Genomic DNA, 23,242 nt, shown 5'->3' with positions numbered 1-23,242 from the left:
ACCAGAGAAAAACACACAACCAGTTATTGTTCTGCGTGAGCGACTGTCAGCAAACTGACAAACGACACATAATTAGTGCTTCACCGGCACAGTTAGTCAATGACATCAAAGCCCGTGTGTGTATATACAGTATGCAAGTGCACATGAGTAGGTGTATGTGTGTGTGTGTGTGTGTGTCCTACATATTGTGTGATCTGTTATATCAAGCCAAACAGATACTTTATGTTTCAGTATGTGCCCTGTACATGTGTGTGTGTGAGACAGAAAGAGGGCGTATATGTATGTTTGTGTGTGTGTGTGTGTGTGTGTGCAGCGCCTGAGGGCTTTGTTCTGTAGTGGTGCAATAAAAGACACATTAGAGAAAGAGAGAGATTACAGGAAAAAAAAAACATTATCAGCCATAAATGGTGTTTTTTTTCTCTCACAGAAAAAAAAAAGAAACAATAAATCTGTGTGGGTGCGAGAAGCAACAGAACAGGGTTTCACATGATGCACCCTCCTGGAAATCCTGAAAATTCAATGATGTACACACAACATACATTTTTGAGGAACATCTTACACTGCTTGTTGTAACGTGCTGAGAGGAGGGAAGCGAACATTTTACAGCCTCAAGTGTCCTGTCAGAGCTGTGACACTGTCGGTCGCATCAGAAGTGAAAATAAATATCAGAGGATGTCTATAAAGAAGAGTCTGAGGGATGAAGAAAGATAGAAGACAGGGATGAGAGGAGGATGGTGGCTTAAAGATAAGGGAAAGGGTGAAGTGTGTGTGTGTGTGTGTGTGTGTGTGTGTGTGTGTGTGTGTGTGTGTGTGTGTGTGTGTGTGTGTGTGTGTGTGTGTGCTTGTGTGTGTGTGTGTGTGTGTGTGTGTGTGTGTTTGTGTGTGTGTGTGTGTGTATTGAGTAAGGGGTTGAATCAATTTCTCCTGTCATGCTTAACACCCGTCTTACCCTCACAGTGTGTGTGGGGCAGGTGCAAGTGTGTTTTAGAGGTGATGAACACACAATACCTCCCCAATTGGAAAGGATTCAATTTATACCCAATCTATCCTCTGTCTCTCTTTCACACATACACACACTCCATAAGAGACAGCTCCTATACTCCTTCTTGACCTCTGGATGACCTCTGTTTGTTCCCTCTTACCTGTTCTGTCAGTCATATGAGATCAGACTTACAATGCTGCTCTGCTTTAGCACAGACGGCAACTGTCTAGTTCACCATCCCGCAGCTACCTTGGAGGATGAATTTTTCTCCCAAGAGTGTTGTGAAATATTACAGACCGAGCTGATAACTGAGGAGTTTCTCAATAAAGGCAGACTTCAGTTTGAGGATGAGGATCATCACAGAGAGATGAGAAAGCGGAGACAACTTGGATATTGTTTTGGTTGTTGTGGCTATCATTTGTTGAGATCTGGGCAAGCAGCAACATCATTAACAAACAAGCAGACAGACAAACAGCCAAACTTATTTAAAAGAAAAAAAAAGACAAATGGTAAAATGATAATAATAAGTATCCAAACTAAGCAACAAAATATATTATTTCTTAATGCTTTTGAAAATGACCCATATTGACACTTTCTGATCTGATGCCTTAATTGTTTGTCAGTGCCTTAAAAAAAAAAGTCACCATCACAAATAGGATTCATATAACTGTCTCTTGATCTACCACCACTATGGTAAGACTTGTAGATTAAGCTAATTAACAATATGGTTAGGGTTAAAACATTCCCTAAGGAGAAGGAAGCTTCATGGTTGTCATCATGGTTAAAAGAATAACTTCTTAAGAGCTTGTCATGGTAAACTAGTGGTCTAAGATGTACATCATGTAACCTCTTTGTAACTGGTTCAAATCTGGACTTTTGTTGCATCTCTCTCTCCCCACATTTTCTGCCTCTTAACTGTATACTATCAAATAAATGATAACTACTTTACTTTTTGGCCACTTGGGAGCAGCAGAAACAAGTTTTGGACACAACATTGACATATCATCACCTTTTAAGTTGGTATGGCAAACTAGTCAGCAAACAGTTGCTTATATACAAACCAATTAGGGAACAACATTATCATTCAATTGGCATTGTGTTCCTTGCCAACTGGCAAAAGTCCAGTATTAACTCTCTTTTGGCTCTGTTTTTGGTCTCTATCAACTCCCGACGCTCTCTGCTAAATGCTCCACTATGTTCATTGATAACTGTGTCTATATGCCAATTGGAGCTCAGCAGGTAGTGTACAGTGGGTTTTCAGAGCTTTAGTGCTGAGAACAGCTGCTTGCTGAACACAAAAATGACGCTATGAGAATGATGAAAGTGAACCAAAAAAGCTAAACAATAAGCTGAAACTCACTATGAAGAGTCGGGAGAGAATTTTCTGTTGGTTAATATATGAAAGCGATGCCTCTCATATTGCACATTTTCATTTGATACATTGTAAAAATAAAAATCTTGAGTGTAGCTTCTTTAAAGTCCCACTCTGTTGACCCATTCATCCACCCCAAACTGCTCCCTGTGAGGTTTTGTCACTCCATAACAGCGTTGTGCCACTTCCACCTTTGCTCCTGACAATCACTTGTCAGATAAACATAAACAAAGGTCGTATTCGGACATTTGAAGGAATGACTGATGCTGTCTTTTTTGTTGGGCGGACAGTCTCAAAGTGTTGCAAGCATCCGTCACAGTTTACAGACTGACACCCTGGTCACTGAACCAACCACACTTGCCATATTTGTGCTCAGAATAACATTTCAGATGGACTCACTTTCAGTTTTACCTCCAAATAAAGTTATTTAGAGAATCCTGCTGTCTCGTTTTACAAAAGTAGGGGAATTTTCCTTAATAATATAATAATACTTTGATATTATGCAATGTTGGAGACAAATGACTTCCTGACCAAACTGCACCATAGTGTTATTGTTGTATGTACACTGTGTGCCTGCAGGAAAGGTGCCTGCAGGTTTTACCCTTCCACCAGCTCTCTCTCAGCAGACTTGTAACCAGCGAAAGACTCCTCTATTCAGGCCTCTATTCAAGCCTCCCCTGACAACCCAGGAGGTCAAACCACTGTCACTCACATTGATATGGAGAGAAAGACAGACAGACAGACACAGAGAGAGGGGGAGAGAGAGAGAGACAGAGTGAGAGAGAGAGAGAGGGAGGAGATCAGTAGAGAAGGAGGGAGAGTGAAAAGAAAGGGCACATACAGACGGGAAGCGGTAGGAGAAGAGATGAGAATCCAAATGAATCTTCTTCACCCAACGGACAGACTGTCAAGCTCAGTGTGTGCGTGAGAGAAAGAGAGACAGTGTGTGTGTGTATGTGTGTGTGTGTGTGTGTGTGAGAGTGTGTGTCTGCCTTACCTACTAATTGAAATGCGATGAGGTGTGAAACACCCCTTTAAAAGACCTATCACCATGTGTGAAGCTAAATGTGTGTTGGGGGGGTAGTGTACGTGCGTGCGTGTGTGTGTGTGTGTGTGCTATGCATATCAACATCCTTTGACCATAGATACAATAAAGTGTGTGTGTGTGTGTGTTTGTGAGTGTGTTAAATGCAGATGTGTGAGTAGGGATGTACCTGTTTGCATACAACACGTTTGTAGCAATTAAATACATGCATGCTGGCAATGTGAGCACACAAATGCAACATAAACAAGTGTGTGTGTGTGTGCAGTACAATATATATCATACAAGTGAACATGCATGTTTGTCCACATGCACAAAACAATAAAGTATGAACTCTTGATTATCTCCTATGGATGTCTGTGTGTGTGTGTGTGTGGGAATGTGACCGTGTATATGTGTGTATAATTTCATTTTGCTGTCTCAGCCTCTTGTTAAGGAGCCATTTAGAGCTCAGGTTGAGTTTCTTCAGCGCCTCCTGACACTTCTTTCCTCCTCACTGCCTCTCTGACTTGCACCGTCTTTTCTCCATCGTTGTCTCATTATCTCTGTCTGTCTTCTCTCCTCTCATCTTCTATTCTTGCTCTCTCCTCTCTTCCTGTGCGTGTTAGCTTACTCCGCTGCACCGCTGTCTTTAACCTGTTAATGAATGCTTCATAAAATGAGTAAAATGTTTTCATGGAGTAAAGTTGGAAATAGACACGAAATCTCTCTTTAAAGACACATCATAGGAGAAGTTACTGGCTAAATGTATATATAAATAAATATTAAATGAATATTGGCAGATATTACACCAGCTAGTGCAGATTTTGATTAGCTGCATGAGTTTTTCATTCAACACATGGAATACTTTGGTTAATAACTAAAACAGTTTTGCTTTGGTAATTGATGATATTCAGTTCAGTTCTCTGAGAGGGCGAATTGTATATGTGTGTGTTCATGTGTGTGTGTGTGTGTGTGCTATTTAACAACACTAACACAACTAAATATATGTTTGTGTATGTGTGAGTGTGTCCATCATATAGTACATACATCCTTTGTGCTGCATGTGTTTGCATACAGATGCTTATGTGCATATGTGTGTGTATAAGAAGCCCTCTATATGTCTACATGTATCAGATTGGTGATCCGTGATATTACACTCTAAGCTTATATACATATTCATCCATTTGAGCACACACACATATACACACAGACAGTGGAAGTCACTTGCCCTCGAAGGACCTATTAAAATGACACCGTGATATCATCAGGCATAAATATCCATATTTCTTTTAAAAATGTACATACAGATTGTTTTTTCAGTGGTAAACATAACCCACGGCAGGAAGGTGTTACTGAAGTCCTGCCAGCACAAATTACAACCAGCTCAGCTAAAAGACACAACATACATTTTTTTTTATCTCTCTCATATTTTCACCTCTGCACTTAAAATTAAATAATACTCCAAGATTTTATGCTAAAATCTTAAACTATGCACACACAGACCTGCAGGTATATCTTCAGCATTCTTTATTCTTCAATTCTAAATCATTATTTTTTACAATATGTCAATGTGACACTTGAGCCAGAGTCTATTTAATGAAGCTCATGCAGGTCGGGATAAGCATGAACATTGGATTGAAAAGGGCAAAGCCACATGGTGGACACAGTGAACTGTCATCCTATTTTAAATCAGTAAAATTATAGCAGATAGAACTTTTTTCTCTGTTTATTCCCAACGTAAAAATAACCCGAGGTAAAGTCCTCCAAATGTAATGACAGAATACATTGTGTGTAATTGTTCTCCAGAACAACAGTCGCAAACATACAGTACCAGTCAAAAGTTTGGACAAACTTTCCCTTGAATGAGAAAGTGTGTCCAAACCTTGACTGGTACTGTATGTTGGTGGGACATCATTTGTCAGTGCCTTCCATAACTGTTACAAATCACTGTTACGAAAATGTAATTGGTTTCTGATTGATGGTTAAGGTTTGGTTAAGTCTACACAAAAAGGGTATAGTTAGGGTAAGGGAAAGATTGTTGTTTTTGTCAAAACAACCACCTGTTTACAGAATGCCTGAACCTGACTTTCAGTCAGAAACAGGCAGCAAATAGCAATCTTTCATTTCAAAGTCCAACCAGCCCAGCTTCCTGCAGACTTTGAAGCTCTATAACAACATTTCATTACTTTCTCCCTTGCTCTTGAAGAACAAGAGTCATATTGTAAGTTGTACAGCTGCTAGAGGGCTTGCCACTTGAACGTAAACATATGTAGTTTTTGGGGCATTTTCTGGAACAACTGGTGCTTTCTGGAGGCTTTTTCAAACTCACTGGCTGCTTCGGGATTTTTACAGCATCTCAGTATCTCAATTTTTTGTCAGGATGTTTTCAAAAAGACTGAAAGTGTAATGAACAAGAACATACAGTATATGCTAACATTTTGACTCAGCATTAAATAAACATAATACATATGTTACTTTAGTGCATAGCTGAGGCAAATTCACAACTACTTTTTGACTCTAGTAAGGTGTGAAAGAGTTTTAGAAGATCCAGAATTGAATCCTCATGATCCACTGTGAAATCTTTATTTATTAAAGAAAGTAGGCCTATAAAATAACATTTTTTAAATTCAAGGTATTCCTACAATGTGTACTCAAATCTGCCCTTCACATCCTGGCAGACTGGGTATATCATTCAGGACATGGCCCTTTTCCCATTCCTCTACACCGCAGCATGTGATATCAGACATGAATTAAAAAGAGACAAATCACTGAGGAGCATCTGAAAGCCATTTCACTGTGGGGTGAGCTTTCAGTTCTTACACCCAAGAGATCTTACAGGTGTAAAGGCAGTTTTTAGTCAGTGATTGTAAAATCAAAGATTGCTTGGGGACATGGTTCTTACTCATAAAAGTGAAGGAAAGATTATTTTCCAGACATATAATGAAGAAGCGATTTATATTGAACAGGCTCCTCATAGCCTCGTTCATCTTATTTTTATACGTATAACTTCTCTTACTTCAAATTATTTGCTAGGTCAGGTCCAATATATAGGATTGTCTGATAAGTTATGGTGCACACTGTGTAGGTTTGAGTTTCACAGGCTTCTTGCTTTATGAATGATTTAAGGTGAAAACTACAAAGGGACAGTGTATGAACTATTTAAACCCATCACCTGCTGAAGGCTAGAAGGTCAAGCATCATGGGAAACAAGAATTAGCATATTTAAATGCTTCTGGGCAATAAATAAAATATTCTCTATGTGTGACGTTTCTTCTTATTTTCTCTGTCTTTCTTCTGTCTTATTGCATACTGATGAAGTCCATTTTGTTTGGTAGTGAGTATTTATATATGAGTATTTAGTGGGTTAATACTGATCACTGTAAATACTGTAGTTGTGGGTTGGATGAGTTTTTTTCCTGACTTGGCAGTATGGTATAAAATGTGACGTCTCTCATAACATAGTCACGTGTCAAGGATCCATTTAATACAAATATATGAGGTTGTATTATGATATTTCTATTTCAACCAAGTAATAAATAGAATAAGAACCCTAACCCTAATTATTCACAACAAAGAGCTCCAATATATAAAACATGCTGCTCAGTTTTGTAGAGCCAGTTTGTTCCCACAGTAGAACCAGACCATATTGTCAGAAAACAGACGAGAAGTGATAACACCAAAGTTTGAGTCACTTTTTTAAAGGGGCATTCAACCAATTTTACACATTAAGTTCAGTTTACTCAAACTGCTCGACCCATAAAAACAGTTGTAGAGTATAATCTCTAGAGCCTTCTAAAGCCTGGAAAATTAACCCTGATGATCTAATCAGTCATAACGATCATCATAATAAGAGATGCTATTGAGTTGCATTATGGAAAATGTAGGATCCAGTGTTTTTGGAGCTTACAAAACATACTTGAGATAAAAAAAAGACCATTCCTTTTTAAATTCCAACTATATGTAAGTGCAAATACTAAACTACTGAACCATTTCCCATTTGAGTTCTTATCTTATCTTTGTGTTTTACCTATAATTGTTTACTCTCCCCCGTGATTCACAGCTTGCCCTCCTTAACTTGTCTGATTGGCAGATCCTCTATAAAGTGATCAAGCATTAGTTTCATGTTCCAAAAAAAAATCTTCCGTCAATTTCTGTCAAGGATATTTAAAGCAAATTTATTGCAACTTATCCGACCAACCACTGATTTGACCTCACAGTTTAAGTAACTGTAGGTGTAAACATGTATCCTACTATTTGTGTAGATAAAACTCTGTGTTCACTCGTTTCTTCCTTTATTTCTTCACTGTATTTCCTCTTCGATTAAACCGGCTGTGATGTTGCGTCTGTTGCTGTGGATCCATAGTGGTTCAGACTGATTTAATGTGATGTAGAGTATAACACAAAGTAAAATAATGCTAGTATGGACTTCATAGATGTTTGTACAACACACACACACACACACACACACATACACACACGCACACACAAACACATTGACAGTAGCTATTACAGCGAGGAAGCCTTTTTAAGGTCCAGTGGATTAGAATTAGTATCATTAGTGGACCAAAGGCAATACAAGAAAATCAATATCTTTAGGAGCAATAGGAGAAAATCAATCACCTTATAATAGAAGGTCATTTATCTTTAGAAGTAAAGTACTGGCAGATGGTAGCCAATCACAGTCAATGGGGTCTTCTGTATGGCTGATAGTAATCTAAGTTACGGTGTTATTGAGAAGCCTTTGAATGAGAATCACTGGAATCCATTGAGAACATGTGACGGGTGAAAATAAACCTAATGTGATGGGATTCTTGTCTGATAAAGCCTGGTTGGGTTAAACTTGGTAAACTCAGTATAATGAATATCAAGTCTGACATCAACATTAAACCGTGTGTACACAGTAACAACACAGACAAAACAAATGTTTAACAAACCTTTAAAACCAATATAATTGAAGACACTTTCAACAGATGGAAGGGCTCACTTGCCAATCTTTTACACATGCTCAGGACATGTTCTCAATTATCTGATTATTGGACTAAAATATTTGAAACACTGCAAAATGGTTTTGATACAACAGTTATTCCCAAACCATTTACAGTGCTTTTTGCTGTTCCCTTTGACGTTAACTTCTCTGTCACATTGCCAAAGGTCTTCACTACATTACTGAGTAGGTGCTGTATTATTCTGGAAATACGTGAGTTTCAACCCCTTAATTTAACGGTTGGATCAAGGAAGCACTGAACTGTATCAAGGTTGAGAAAATTAGATACTCTATAGCGGCTGTCTAAAATTTCCTTTACACATGATCACATAAAGTCTTTGACACTTCTGCTTGATGCTGAGGATGGCCAATACTTGTTTTGGGTTTTGTTTGAGTTTTTGTTGGTGTCTTGTGTCCAAAAGGTTGGATTATGTATGTGTGTTGTTTTATTTTAGTGTTACAAATGATAAATAAAATTTGTACCAACAAAACCCCAACATGATTCTAATATACAGGGTCTGAAATGCTTGAAATCACAAAAATCTCTTCACACACATACCAATAAAATGCACACATACAAGATGTTCCTCTCCCTGGGTGGTTAAGGTGATATCGAGATTGTTTTCCGCAATCAGCTTTAAACTAATATCTCCTGCATTTTCATACTAAAACCTTTTGACTCTCAGCCAGACTTTATTTTAGGAAAACAAGCTGTTTAGTGTACAGAAATTATGATAAATCGAGACAAACTACAGCTGAAGTCTCCAGTATTTCCCCGTTTTTTCTCTTGTCTATAGCCTAATTGATTAAACCACACTTGCACTTCAAGAAAACATGCACACACTTAATTAAATTGAAAGTTCACTTTAATCAGTTTGTGTGTACATGTGCTGTACACTGCAGCTTGTGACATTTTGTAAGCCATGTGTCTCATACACAAGTACTGTGCCATATCACATGCTATGCCATTTAATACAAGCATTTGTTTTGTCTTTTCCGCACAAAATATTGTCATATTAGTTCCAGCTGTTACATGGTGATTATTGCAAAGGGGCTTTTGTAATGACCTAACATAGTTTCATGGTGAGTGTTAGTGTTATTGTTATTGCTGATTAAAATATTACAGAAATCATATTTTTTATAAATTGGTTGTACCTTACGAGTGACATTTACTACACTGTAGAAACAGCATGTCGTTAAAGTTTATTACATTTGGTTATTGTCAACATCTTTATTAGATTGTATCCAAAGTGGCTTCTCATGTCCACAATTATAACTTCAGTACCTTTTTAACTATTCGGAACACTTAACTCCATGATCCAACTAATTACAAATGATTTAATTTGTCTTAACAAACAAAGCAAATCCCAACAAATGCTCTCACATGTACACATACACACACATATACACACACACACACACACACACAGTGTGTTGCAATGCTGTCAAGGTTAAAGACATTGCCCTGACATCAGCTTCCCTGTTCACGTATGGGGCTGAACGCAAGCAATTAAAATCTCTCTCTCTCTCTCTCTCTCTCTCTCTCTCTCTCTCTCTCTCTCTCTCACACACACACACACACACACACACACACACACACACACACAGTCACTTGGAGATTTTGACCTCTGCACAGTCGCCACAGGGTAAAACAAAAGAGAGAGAGAGAGGGGGGACCAATGTAAACAATAATCAGTTGCAGTTTTTTTTACACTGCGGGCAAATCATCTTAATGAATGTTTTATAAAACACTAATTAACCACTTACAGAGTAATGAAAGCACTGGAGCCAAAAACAACATTTATTAAACTTTTACAAATTATTTTTTTATTATTATATTATTGTTGACTCAGGTATTCACAGTGTGCCCATGCAGTTTCTTGACACGATGATGTATCAGTATGCTAATAATGTATGAATACTGCGTAGCTGCATTGAAGTGCCCTTTTGTAATAGTCCTTGTTGCCTCACAGCTCACCAGGTCATGTGTAGATGCCGTAAAGATCATTCTGAAGGTCTTTATAGTGTTTGCATAATAGCTTCGAACATAAAGGGGCACTCCACTGATTTTACACATAAAGGTCACTTCACCCATCTTGAAGAGTTGTACTCAGCCTGTGAAAACAGCTGTATAATGCCCTCTGTGGCTCTGGAGGAGCTTTGTCAACCCTGATGATGTCATGTTATAGCTCTAGCAATGGCAATATCTCAATGACTATTGAATGGATTGCCATGAAATTCACAAACGTTCATGGTCTTTCAGAGGAAGACTTTGATATTCCCCTGACTTTGTCTCTAGTGCAGGTCAAAACTTTTACTTATCCAGTAGAACATCTCAACATCTACTGAATGGATTGGCACTTTTTTTTTTTAAAGTAGCCATTTTGTGCCTTTATTTGAGAGTGGACAGCAGAGAGATGACAAGAAGATTAGGAAACTGACAGGGTATGACGTGCATCAAAGGTTCCCAGCCGAAGATGACCGTTAATGGTTCCCAGAGGATGATCAAAAGTGATGGTGACTTTTCCTTTAGTGCCAACACACTTTTCAAATTTGTGGTTTTGAGTCAAATGTCTCGCCAACCATTGGGTGGATTGCTGTGAAATTTGGTACAGATATTCATGTTCCACTAAGGATGAAATGTAATAACTCTGGTTATCCCATTAACTTTTCATCTAGCACCACCATCAGGTAAACATTTAAATGTGTCCAATACTTTGCTTTATGACTTCATACCTGCAAAACTAATAGCATTCCTATCAACCTCAATTGTACTTTATTTTAGGGCTAATTAGCTAATCTTATAATGCTAACATGTTAAACTAGTTGGTAAACCTGCTAAACATCAACACATTGGCATTGTCACTGTGAGCATGTTAGCCTACTATTGCTAGCATGTTGTTCAAAGCATCGCAATGCCAATGTACAGCCTCACAGAGCTGCTAGCATGAGTGTAGACTCTTTCTGTTAGGTTTTTATGTTTCCTGAGAGTCCCCGACTTCTTGAATGTATAATATAACTCACTGGATTGCCCCTTTAAAGTAGTATACACGTCTGAAAAAAGGTTCAGGATCAGAAAGATCTCTAAATGGTTACCAGCTGCATTGGCATAGCTATATAGGCAAGTTTTTTTTTGGATAATCAGACTGTTGAGCTGAAACTGCAGTCATTAATAACAATAAGGAATAGACAAGTAAATGTTTGTTATGCACTGAAGAATGCATAAATATGAATGATGATTAACGTGTTTACAAAAGAAAAACATATCTTGACACACAAACTTTTTAAACCTAGTTTTTATTTAGGAAGTGAAACAAAATGCCCAGTGTTGTCTTTGTGCTTTACATTGTTTCAAACTGCCACTGGAGGTCCCAAAAAAACCCAGAGGAAGAACTCAGAACAAAGCAGGAAGCTCCAGAAAAATTCATCATCATCGTCATCATCATCATCATCATCGTCATCACTGTCACTTTGTACAGATCTGTAGAAATAATTGGACTCCAAAGTCACATCAGTGCTTATTTACAAGGCCTCTTGCCGCAAAATAGTCGAGTTTTCATTCGCCCTTAAAAAAAAGGTGTGGTGAAGATGCTCACACAGATATGTTGAAAAATGACACAACATGTAATGAGGATGTTGGTTTTACACCATGTGTCACTTTTAAAGCATATTTTCATGTGTCATTTAAGGACAACGCATCCTGTGTTATCTCAGCATCTTTGTTGTTTTATTGTTGTTGTTTCCTTTGATTCATCATAGTAGAAAAAGGAGAAAGAGGTTATTTCTACATACAAGGCATTGTCTACCTGAATCTAAACTCTTTTGTTGTGCTACTAACTTTGAAAAAAAAAAGTTGTAAGATATAATTCGTAAGATGAAGTGCTTTTATATAAGAATAGGTAAACTAGATTGTGGCTATAGTAGGCTACAGTAGTTCATAGTAGAATCTAAGTGTTTGTCAATGCACTCTGGTGCTGAAATATTGACTGAACGTCCTCTCGTCGCTCTCAACAGTCCTTATAATTACATTGGGGATCACCATAACAACCTCACAACAGCCAGAGATGATGGACAGAAAAACATCCTGACATTGTGCAGGTTAAATGAGTATTGTTAGCTCCAGGGTCCTGACATGTAATTTGTGAATTAATGTCTCGCGAAGTTAAAGCAAAGGAGCAAAACTGATCCTCTAATAGATTTCAAGACTGTGATTGCTCACTCATTTTGCCCAACTCATACGAGGAAATTTCTCCTTCAACATTAAGATCTCACGAGAGACGAGCAGGGACCTTATCAAGGCATACTGAGGGTAAAAGAGCAACACGTTCAGCACCACAGATGTTAAGCTGTGTTTTCTCTGATTCAACATCTAGAACCAGGAACATTTTACAACCACAGCAGAAAAGTGCCAAAACCCCCCAATAATTCTCGTTCTGGCTTTGTGTTTTCGTCCATGTTTCAGCACCAGAGGCCTACAGTTGTACCCTCTACTTTCTACAATATTTTAGAATAATAATACGAGGCAGGCAGTGCATAAACCATGTACAAAAAGACCCGTCCCGACCCAACCCAGAGCCCTCCATCTAAAGGAGTTGTGCCATCTGTGTGAATCCCTGGAAGCCCCAACAGCTCAAAGCTTACACATAATTGTCAATAAGCTACTGATCGCAAGAAAGAACTATATAAGGGGAAATATTTTGGGCATACTAAATTAGCAAGGTTGGAAAGTTGACTCTCTGCTCTATTATTTTCTTCACACAGTTAACAATCACAAAAACTGACGCACTCAGTCACTGGAGAAGGCCTCAAAGAATCACAGCAGTGACAGTTTCTGTAAATATAGAGCTCTTAACTCAACCCTCCGTATTTAACACTAAATTGGTTTGCTAACTCCCTGAAATTTCATGTCTCATAACTACATAGAATAGTGATACTTGAAAAAATCAAGATGTTACAAGCAGTTATTACTCGCGCTTCTTCAAAAATATCATGCATTATTGCTCGATCGGATATGAATGAAATATTGCCCAAGACAGAAATTTGCTTAATTTGCCTGTATCTAAGAGGTGTTGGCAAATTATCCCAAAGATTCATAAAATTGGCATAGATTCCATTATTAGGCTATTGTTATTTTTTGCATGCAGTAAGTTTTTATAATTAAAGTGGCGGACAAAAGTAAAAAGGTAATTAGAAAGTGTCAAATGCTTTGGCATATTTGTAACAAAAGGCGAACTCTAACGAAGTAATGTAACAAAGTAAAGTGCAAATCAATACATATACAAAAAAATAAATTAAATAAATAAATTAGGCAATAAATAGACAAATAAAAGAACCTCAAAGTTGAATACTGTGTGGCCCACTGGCAACATAAAATGCTATTTTACAACACTTGAAAAAGGTTTGACCTTTTGAGGAAAATCAGGACATTTTTAATGTCTGTCTCCTCGTCTGACGTTGAAAAGTAAAAATAAATAACATTAGATTTTATAGTTTATAGGAAAACACTGTTTGTTGAGGAATACCCTGGTGGCTCAGTGGGGGTTACCGGCCATCTGATGAACTGGAAGTCCAGTTTTGTCTCCATAATTCCCTCTTACTTTCTACTGTTTACAGTCAAGTAAAGCACAAATGCCAAAAATAACTTTTAAAAAGATAAAACAGCTTCTCTGGCCATTTAAGACATTGGTTTAAAGAAAAATTCCCCAAAAAGCATTGTTTCCCCTTTGTACCTGTACTACCATGTTATCATAGGTTTGTACATCATATTTTCTTCACAGTTCAGTGTGGTTGTGTCAGTAGCCTAAGGAGACATAGCAGGTATAGTATGTCACTTGTGTAAATGAAAAACATTATAAGTATTTTTGTTTACTTGCGGAGAACAAATATCATGTGCTTTCTTTCTTTTGATGCTTTATCCCTTTAAAAGTTCAGTCCAAGGTCAGTTTCGCCAGATGCAGGATACCAGACGTATCCTTAGATTATGAATGTTTGTTTTGTTTTTTCTTTTTTTTTTAAAAAAAAGCATAATATATGAAAGTTCATTTAATCTCTTTGCAAGAAAACTGAAGACGTGATTCATGCTTTAAATTCCTGTGATATGCCTGTCACAGAGAAATGAAGAGATGGGAGAGGAATTGTGCTTCAGTATAATTTTGTCATGGGCCAAAAAAAAAAAAAAAGAATGATGAGGATAGATATGGACATAAATAGATCTAGGTTTTATTCAAAAATGATGAGCTAGATGTGCTGAGCTTTATTTATCTTCACAGATACTTTAAACAGCCTAAGAAGGGGACGTGTCTTATTGAAGCAGGTGACAATCTAAATCCGGCATCCAAAATGTGTACCAGCTGGTTTACTCCACCTCCAGATGAGGAAAGAGGAGACAAAAGAGGGATTAGAAGGGTCTTGATAAAAATGGACATGTCATCAATCTATTTTTGTTTGTCTTTTGCCTCATGATCCTAGCAAGGAAAACACTCCCCCCTCCCCTCATAGCACTCAGGCATACTGCTGTTCTTGTTGGGGGAAGCAGGAAAATTAGGGAGTGAGGCCATTAAAATTTGATATAAATAAAGAAAAGAAAACCCATCACTCTCCCAGTGAGCTCAGAGGGGAGAACGCCCCCTTGAAGCACGCCGACTCGTAGTGCTTATTCAGGTAACTCTTGAGAGCAAACGTCTTGTCACACCGTTTACACTTGTAATGCTTGAAGGCCGAGTGCGTCTGCATGTGAGCGCGCAGGTTTGACCGGTCAGCAAACGCTTTCCCACAGTGCGCACACCCGAATGGCTTCTCGCCCGTGTGTGAGCGCATGTGACCCTGCAACAGCCACGGCCGGCTGAACGCTTTCCCGCACACGTCGCATTTGTGCTTGAGGTCGTGGGTCAGCAGGTGCATGGCCATCGCGGGCATGGACACGTAGACTTTCCCACATGTGGGGCACTTCTTGGCCATCTTGCTGTCTATGCTCCTGTGCGTCTGCTTGTGCCGACTCAGGTTGGAGGACGTGGCGTAGGTTTTGCCGCACTCGCTGCAGGTGTGCCTCTGGGCGGTTCCTCTGGGGTTCCCCGTAGTTTTCCTTCGTGATCGTCCGTCCATGATGAAAAATGCGTCCACTGAGTAGCCCTCGCTCACGGCTGCATCCCCGTTAATGTATCCGCCGGCTGATGACGAGACCTCAGACCGCGGGCTGTCCGGCTGGTCCGAATCACCGTGGATATCGCCATGGATGCCAGTGTAGGTGTCATCAATGCGGCTGTAGATGATTGACGAGTGGCTCGGGGAAGGGACTTTAGAGATGACAGATGAGTCGCTTCCCACCACATCATCATAAGGAGACGGACTCAGATAATCGCTGACATAACCTGAAGAGACAGAGGAAGAGGTCAATAATTTGCCCACAGCAGGGTGACTGATTGGAAATTAGAAACTGATTGGTTTGAAAATCTTTACAAGATTTGTCATTTCTGTTGTTTGACATGTGAGTATTGACAAGTCTCTCCAAAACCAAAAAACCAAAACCTAGAGCTGCTCTTTTATGCAGAGACACCATTTCAGTATCTACAGAGCCCCTGATGATCCAAAAAACTTCTTAAAAAAATCTTTCCAAGATATTACTGCTACCAGTAAAATTAAACAGATCCCCTATAATAATTGTAAAAACACAGGCCACAAATCAAACTCATTCACCAAAGCTCATTCATTATTAACAGAGCATGCTGTCTCCTGATAACATTACTGACGATAGTCTGGCGTCTCTGGTTTCTAAATATCAACTGGACCCCTCAGGACCACATTATCAGCATGTGCATTATATTTTAAGATAAACTTTTGTTTTCCCATTAACACATGTGAGACAAAGAGATACAGGAAACACAGGGGAACACAATTCTAGTCCAGATACAAGCTACAGCGTGTCTAAAACACAACCATTTTTGGAGATGGTATAAAGTGAAGAAGGAGAAGGGAAGAGGCAGGAGCAGTTGTGGTATTTATAGTGGTAGTAAAGTGCTTTTATGTCTTTGCCAGCAAGGAGACACTTTCCTCACAGTGGGAACTCTTTATTTTTCATAGGAGGGTTCAGTGAGCACACTTGCTCTTCATCGGCTGCACCCTTCCTGACAGGTCTGCAGCTGCACACAGTGACACCTCAGAGGTGCCAAGACTTCAACTGCTGCACACAGAGCATCTCTATTACAGCAGCTGGAGGGTCTAGTGCTTTGCTCAAGGGCACCCTGAAATCAATTATTTGTAGCCATGTTATGATGTCAGTTGCTTCATTATTTCTATTATTGGCTTCTACGTTCAACAGGCTGAACTCTAAGAGACACAAGGAGAGCCTGCGAGCCAATACCCCACCGCCATGACTCCTGTGGATCTATGCCGATCAATAGCTCTCCATTTCAATTAGCACTCTCTGAGCATTTAGACACAGGCAGCAGAGGAGATACTACTGCTGGTAATATAATTTCATGATGCAGTTCTGAGAAAAGCTCAGAAGTTGGTCGATAATATGATGAGAACAAGAGACAGAGATAGAGGAACGGAGAGAGACAGAAGAAGCACAGTGAGAAGAGAGATGGAAAGAGAGGAAGAAAGAAGAGATGTAGAAGAGAGAAAGTGATGTTATGTTGGTGATTGTGGTTAGGTGGTTTGGCAATGCTGTTTACAGCTCTCATGCTAATTTAACGTTTTGAATTTAATTAAGACAGAGCAACAGAGGAAGACAGAAAATGAAGGCAAAAGAGAGAGCGAGTTGGAGAAAGAGAGAGAGAGAAGAATCATGAATATTCAATCGTTGCACTCTGGGACAAATACTGTGTTTGTGTGTGTGAGTTTGTGTGTGCGTGTGCATGTTGTTTTATAGAGCATGACTAAAGTTTTGAACCCTTATTTAACCAAGTAAAGTTGATTAAGAGCAGCACTAGTCTTGGGGATGAAGAGCTTCACAATCACTCAAACTGGCAGCGTCCCAGTAAAACTACAGAATTCTGTATTGATAACATATTCTCATATATGTTATCAAACTACCCATAATTTTGTCATCCTGATTTCCATACTGTATTTTTGCTATCTGGTCTATTCTGTACACACGGCATCTATCACATGTCTGTCCATCTTGGAGGAGGGATCCTACTCTGTCTCTCTTCTCAAGGTTTCTTCCATTTTTTTCCCATTAAAGGGTTTTTTTTGGGGGAGCATTTCATTACTTGAATCAAGGATGTCATATGCTGTACAGATTGTAAAGCCCCCTGAGGTAAATTTGTGATATGGGGCTATATAAATACAAATTGACTTGACTTGACATCTCCTGGTGGACAATGAACAGCTCCACTGGAGGAGGGGTCACGGCCTCGCTCAAGGGAACCTTCACAGCAGATGTTCACATTCCCTTCAAAGATTAACAGAAAAAAATGTCACATGCATGGGACAAATCCCACTAATACCAAATACTGGGACTAGTATTAAAACTTCCTTAAGCAAATCTGGGAAAAATGAACAAAAAAGGCGCAAAGTGGGAAGAAAACCCCACCTTTTCTTCTCTTTTCTCGTAACCATTTCCTCATAATGGAGGACAGTTGTTAAATGACGGAAATGTAATGAATTCAAAAAGTTTTATGCACTAACAATGTTGCATTCTACTTAAAATATAAACCAAGAAAAACATTTTTGTCAGTGTAATTAGGCCAGAGTTTGATATCTGATATATATTATCATGAAAATATAGATACAACAGTATCACTATCAATAAAATATGGCATGTTAAAATAAACAATTTGGTATAATTGCTATATCTCGCCATACTTATGACTAAGTTTTGGTCAGAACAAGAAAAATACGATGAAGACTTTTGTTGAAGTTTGTCCTGAGGGTGGCGCTTAAGAAAAAGCTCATGGAGCTTTAGATGCAGTAGATGTTATGGCAATGTGCCCAATAGATTTCTATATTTCTTGTGTGCAACTGAAAATTGTTGGGCTGAATGTGGTGCTGCAGTAAAGGAGGGGGTCACAGAAAGCTTTGAATTCATCCTCCTAAGAATCACTATAATCACTATACCTGTTTTAATGCCAATCCAGCCAAAACACAATGCTTTGGACCTGTGTGTTGGACAGATTGAATAAGGACTATGACCGACCTGAGTTTGGTTCCTGGAAAAAATGGCTTAGCTTATCCAATTATATTCTCTTACAGTATTCAGTTTGTATCATGCCACCTCCTCCATTGATGTATTTGTTTACTCTGCTGTGAAGGTACTAAGGACCAGACTGAGTTGTGCATGTGTGACTGACAGCCAGTAAGCACAGAGATAAAAAAGCAAACTCAGTACCTGGTTTTAGAATGTAAATTTGTGCTGGTGTGTTTTCCTCACAGAAGCTCTCTCTATGATCCCTGCCAATTAAACATGACCGTTCTGGCGGTATCCTCTTTTTAAAGTGTTGTGAATAGCTGTGCGTCTCAGCGTCTGCGTGCCGTCTCTGTTTGTTTGTCTTTGTCTCCCTCCAACTGTCTCAGTCTGGCTGTGTCAATTCTGTATTCATTTCAAAGTACTTTAGTAGCATTAGCGCTGATGGCTGTTCTAAATGCTTATTAAAGATTAAAACAGTCTGCCAAACCACAGCCATCCTTCTTTTATATGTCTTTGAAATACAGAGAACTAGAAAGAGGAAGAAAGACAGAGAAAATGATAGACAGAAAGAGAGAGAGAAAAGCTGCGAGCTACAATTTAATTTTTGATCCAAACCAGCAGTAACTGACACACACTTGTGTGCTTTGGACACTTGTAGGTCACAGAGTGCTTCCTCTGTGTGTGTGTGTGTGTGTGTGTGTGTGTGTGTATGTGTGTGTGATGCTGTGCACTCAGCTGTGCAAGCTGCCTGGGAAATGTGCCGAGTTGACAGAAACACAGCAGTGTGTGTTTGCGTGTGTGTGTGCAACAAGCTGCAGTTGCTTCAGTCAAACTCTTGTTATATTTATAACAAGGGATAGCAGTCTTAGTCTTTACATGCTTGCCACACTGCTGCTGCTGCTGCTGCTACTGCTCCCTCCATGTTTCCCTGTTCACTCTGTCATCTGAGCACCTGGGATCTCTTCATCTCACATTTGACCTTGGTACAATGTGAAAACGACCAGGCTGCACCATCAGTGTTACACACTTCTCCCTGTGCAGCAACAACAATGATTTTTCTTTAATTCTTTAAAGCTGCATTAATTGATTTTTGGCCACTAGGGGGCAGACGACCTCCAAAATAAGCTGACAAACACACAACCTTGGCATATAATCCTGTTATAAAATTGTTAGGGCAAACAATTGCCTTATTAATCCAACAGATTAAAAGCAACACTCCTGCTAGAGTTGTGTTTCTGGCAACAAGACCAATATTAAAGCATTTTATTCTTCAATATGGTCATGCAGTACGGAAATTTGAATGCTAGGAATAGACAGTAACTGCAGGGAATAGTAAATATAGCTAACAAAATTATAGGGAGGCCACAGATGCAACCAAGTGAGAAATATAAAGAGTAAAGCTGTAATATTTTGCAATATTTGCATATTAACTATTTTCAACTGTATTTACGTAGTTTAGATGACTTTGTTGATGCTGTGTTTGTCAACTCTCCTGTTTTGTGTTAGTTTTTTGGTGCTGCATGATGAAACCAAAGATAAGATAACCAAAGACTATAAAGTTCTTCCATATACTCATTTGGTTTAAACAAACTTCTGAGATAATGTGGGGTCTTCAAATGTCCAACATTCACCAGCTAGTCACTAATTTGGTCTGTCTGCTGTTTGATGCTGAACAGCACACTATGGGTTTATCAGAGCTTCTTTGCTGAAAATAGCTGCCTGCTGTTGCTGGAAACAGGGTTGATGTACTGTAATCAGTGGGACTGAACCATTCAGGAAATGTAAAAATAATTAGCGAAAAGGGGCTAAAAACCTTCAAAGAGCTTTGCAGTTGGGACATTTTTGTCAGAGGGTTCATGACTGTGAGCTGCCCTGTTTACACTCACATCTAAGAATTAGTATGGAAAATGTTAATTCAGCTTTAACAAAAGGCCTCTACCTTTGTTTAAGTCCTAAACCCCTCACTGCGTGAAGCTCCTGTTGCTGTGGTTTTCAGAATTATAACTCCTAATTCCTCCAGAACAGACACCAACAACCAAATATAAGCCTGTCAGCTTCCATTTAGAAACTCAAGACAAGTATTTCATCAATACTTTTCTAGTGAATGTTTGACTCACAGTACATTCCCATTGACTCTGTATTGTATTTTTCCCGTGTATTCAGGATCATGCGTGGGAATCATTTAACGTTTGTGTAGCTGGGCAATATTGCATCAATCTGAGAAGGAAATTAGCATCTTCTGCGAAGAAAGTGATTTGAATAACACAGTGGGAAACAGCAACAGAGAATCCCAGTTCACGAGTGTGGTGCTGACATATTGATATCATTATTTAGTGTGCTTTTCAGCAACGATCTCAGCACTTCGGCTCCCCGTTGTTAATCAGCTGTCTTCATCCTCTCTATGGAGAAAATGCGAGTTGAATATGTGTTAATTTGTTAACTGCAAAGGACTATGAATCATTCTCACATCATGTAGCATCATCAAAATTCATTTCATGGTAATAAGAGTGTTGAAATCACAATCAAAATGTGACACATTTAAAGTTATATGTTAAATTTAAAGTCTAATACAGTTTTATTGGCTATTAGTAATAGGATACTGCCTATGTCATGCCAAAAATTCACATCTGAAAAGCCCATGTGTGAAATTAAAATATGGGCCTTTTGATTTCACATCATTTTCATACATGTTTTAGATGTGAATTTTTTGTTTTTACTGTATGTGATAAATTGTTGTTTGTCCAAAAGGGAAAATGTGTTTACAATCTACTCTGCCAGGAGTATAACTGTAGTTAGGTCATCTTTATATGGGAAACTGGAAATTCAATATTTTCACATATAGATTGGCCTGCTGAAGTGCCTTTGAGGAGAACCCATGTGCAATGTCTTGACCTCTAACCTGGCTGTGGACAGGGTTAAGATGTACCACACATTAATCACATTAAACAATATTTCTCTCTTTTATAGCCCTGAGTGTGTTTGTGTGTGTGTGTGTGTGTGTGTGTGTGTGTGTGTGTGTGTGTGTGTGTGTGTGTGTGTGTGTGTGTGTGTGTGTGTTTGTGTGTGTGTTTTCTCACATCCTGGCATATTTCTGTTCTGATCTCTTTCACTACATAATAGCTACTGCTTCATGTAAATAATCTTTGCAAGAAAAAAGAAAATTTAAATGAATAGCATTTGCATGCAGTTGGTATATTTCTGGGCTGTCACCGGAGTTTGACCCTGTAATTCCTTTTCCCTCCTCCTTCTCAGTCATGACTAATGCTTTAAATCTGGGGATAAAAAAATGCCCTTGATGCTGTATGCCAGACATTGTGTGTGTGTGTGTGTGTGTGTGTGTGTGTGTGTGTGTGTGTGTGTGTGTGTGTGTGTAGGGTAGGTGGGGTGGGGGGTGGGGGGGATGACTAACCTTTGTCATGATGATGGAATCGCAGACTCAGTTCTTCTCTTCGGCTGTGTCCATATGAACTCTCCAGTTCAGCGGCCGAAAAGTCGTCCAGCTTGACTTTCTTCACCAAGAAAGACCGAGGCATGATGGGACAGTATAGTTGCTCCTACACACATACGAAATACACGCACTCTCTGTATCTTCCAACCACTTCCCAAAAACCTATAGGTGTAAAGCGACGTGAACGTATGAAACGCTTAATCACTTGATTAAAGGTGTTTCCTGGGTCATGGCTTTTAAAGATCAGAGAAATGAATGGCTCCTCACGTGTTTCTGTATTTTTAGCATATCTAACGTTTATTTTTTGCTCACGTTTGTCAATCAGACTTTCTCTGTTCGTAGCTGTTGGATCCTTGAATGAAAAATTGTCAGTTTTCCTTTTCGACTCCTCGCCACTGGAAGACCTGTGGAGCTCTGGAAGGTCAAAAATAAATAAAAATCGGTTCCTGTATGGCTATTTCCCTCTAAACATGGAAGGCGAAAATTCCAGTAAAAACGTCTTTTTTAATGTTGTTAGATTATTTTGTTTGTTTGTTTGTCTTCAAGGAAAGGGGCCGTTTTTTCCCCGGTCCAAACCGCTGGTCTTCACCACGCGCACAGCTCCCAGCAAACAGTTTCTCGCGTGCCCCGTGGTTTCAGCACCGGACAGCTCCCCTTCAGCGCCGCGTGCCACAAGCCAGCCGCCAACCACCGCTGTCCGTTCAGCACCAGAGGAAAAAGAGAGAAAAACAAAGCAAAACGACCTGTTTCGTCTGTTTCCGCCCGTTTAAATTTGGCTCAGCTTGAAGCGAAACACACTCCAGTGGACATTCCCATGCAGGCGAGTCAACAAATAAAATCTTTTTTTTTATCGTAAACAAACCGCTGGATGTGCCGGTGCCTTCAGAAGAAGTGGAAAGACGCAAGTAACGAGTTGTAATGGTAAGCTAACGGTCACAGAGAAGTGAAGGCTAAATGGGTTCAAAAAGACAACCGATAGAGTCCAGAAAACGTCTAGAGACCATCACAAGACTTCAGCATTCCAGGAAAGACTCTCTGCCAAAATGTCATTTCAGTTCCTTAAAAATGTTGCTCAAAATGTTGCTAAAAACTGCACTTGGAAGACCAAAACAGCTTTTCTTCTCGTCGCTAACTCTCTCTCTCTTTCACTCTCTCCTCTCTCTCCTCTTCTCCTCTGCTCTGCGCGTGCTGAGCTGCGGCTCTCTCTGATGCACGAGATCAGCTGTTGCGGCTTTATAGACCGCGAGAGAGAGAGAGAGAGAGAGAGAGAGAGAGAGAGAGAGAGAGAGAGAGAGAGAGAGAT

At 39.3% G+C, this 23,242-nt stretch overlaps 1 protein-coding gene across 1 annotated transcript; it reads right to left on the bottom strand.

The window, feature by feature from the left end:
• Window positions 1-11,640: 11,640 nt before the first annotated feature.
• On the bottom strand, window positions 11,641-23,127 carry LOC122969266 (transcriptional repressor scratch 1-like). The gene is made up of 2 exons (XM_044334815.1): window positions 21,901-23,127; window positions 11,641-15,729 (listed from the first exon to the last, which is right to left on the bottom strand). Exons 1-2 carry the CDS (start codon window positions 22,022-22,024, stop codon window positions 14,954-14,956), a joined length of 900 nt encoding a protein of 299 aa, XP_044190750.1. The 5' UTR covers window positions 22,025-23,127; the 3' UTR covers window positions 11,641-14,953.
• Window positions 23,128-23,242: the final 115 nt, after the last annotated feature.

This window comes from Thunnus albacares, chromosome 19 (genome assembly GCF_914725855.1).
Source record: "Thunnus albacares chromosome 19, fThuAlb1.1, whole genome shotgun sequence".
Classification (NCBI taxonomy): domain Eukaryota; kingdom Metazoa; phylum Chordata; class Actinopteri; order Scombriformes; family Scombridae; genus Thunnus; species Thunnus albacares.
Note: the sequence above shows the minus strand (reverse complement) of the source record. Positions and strands in the feature narration are given on the sequence as shown.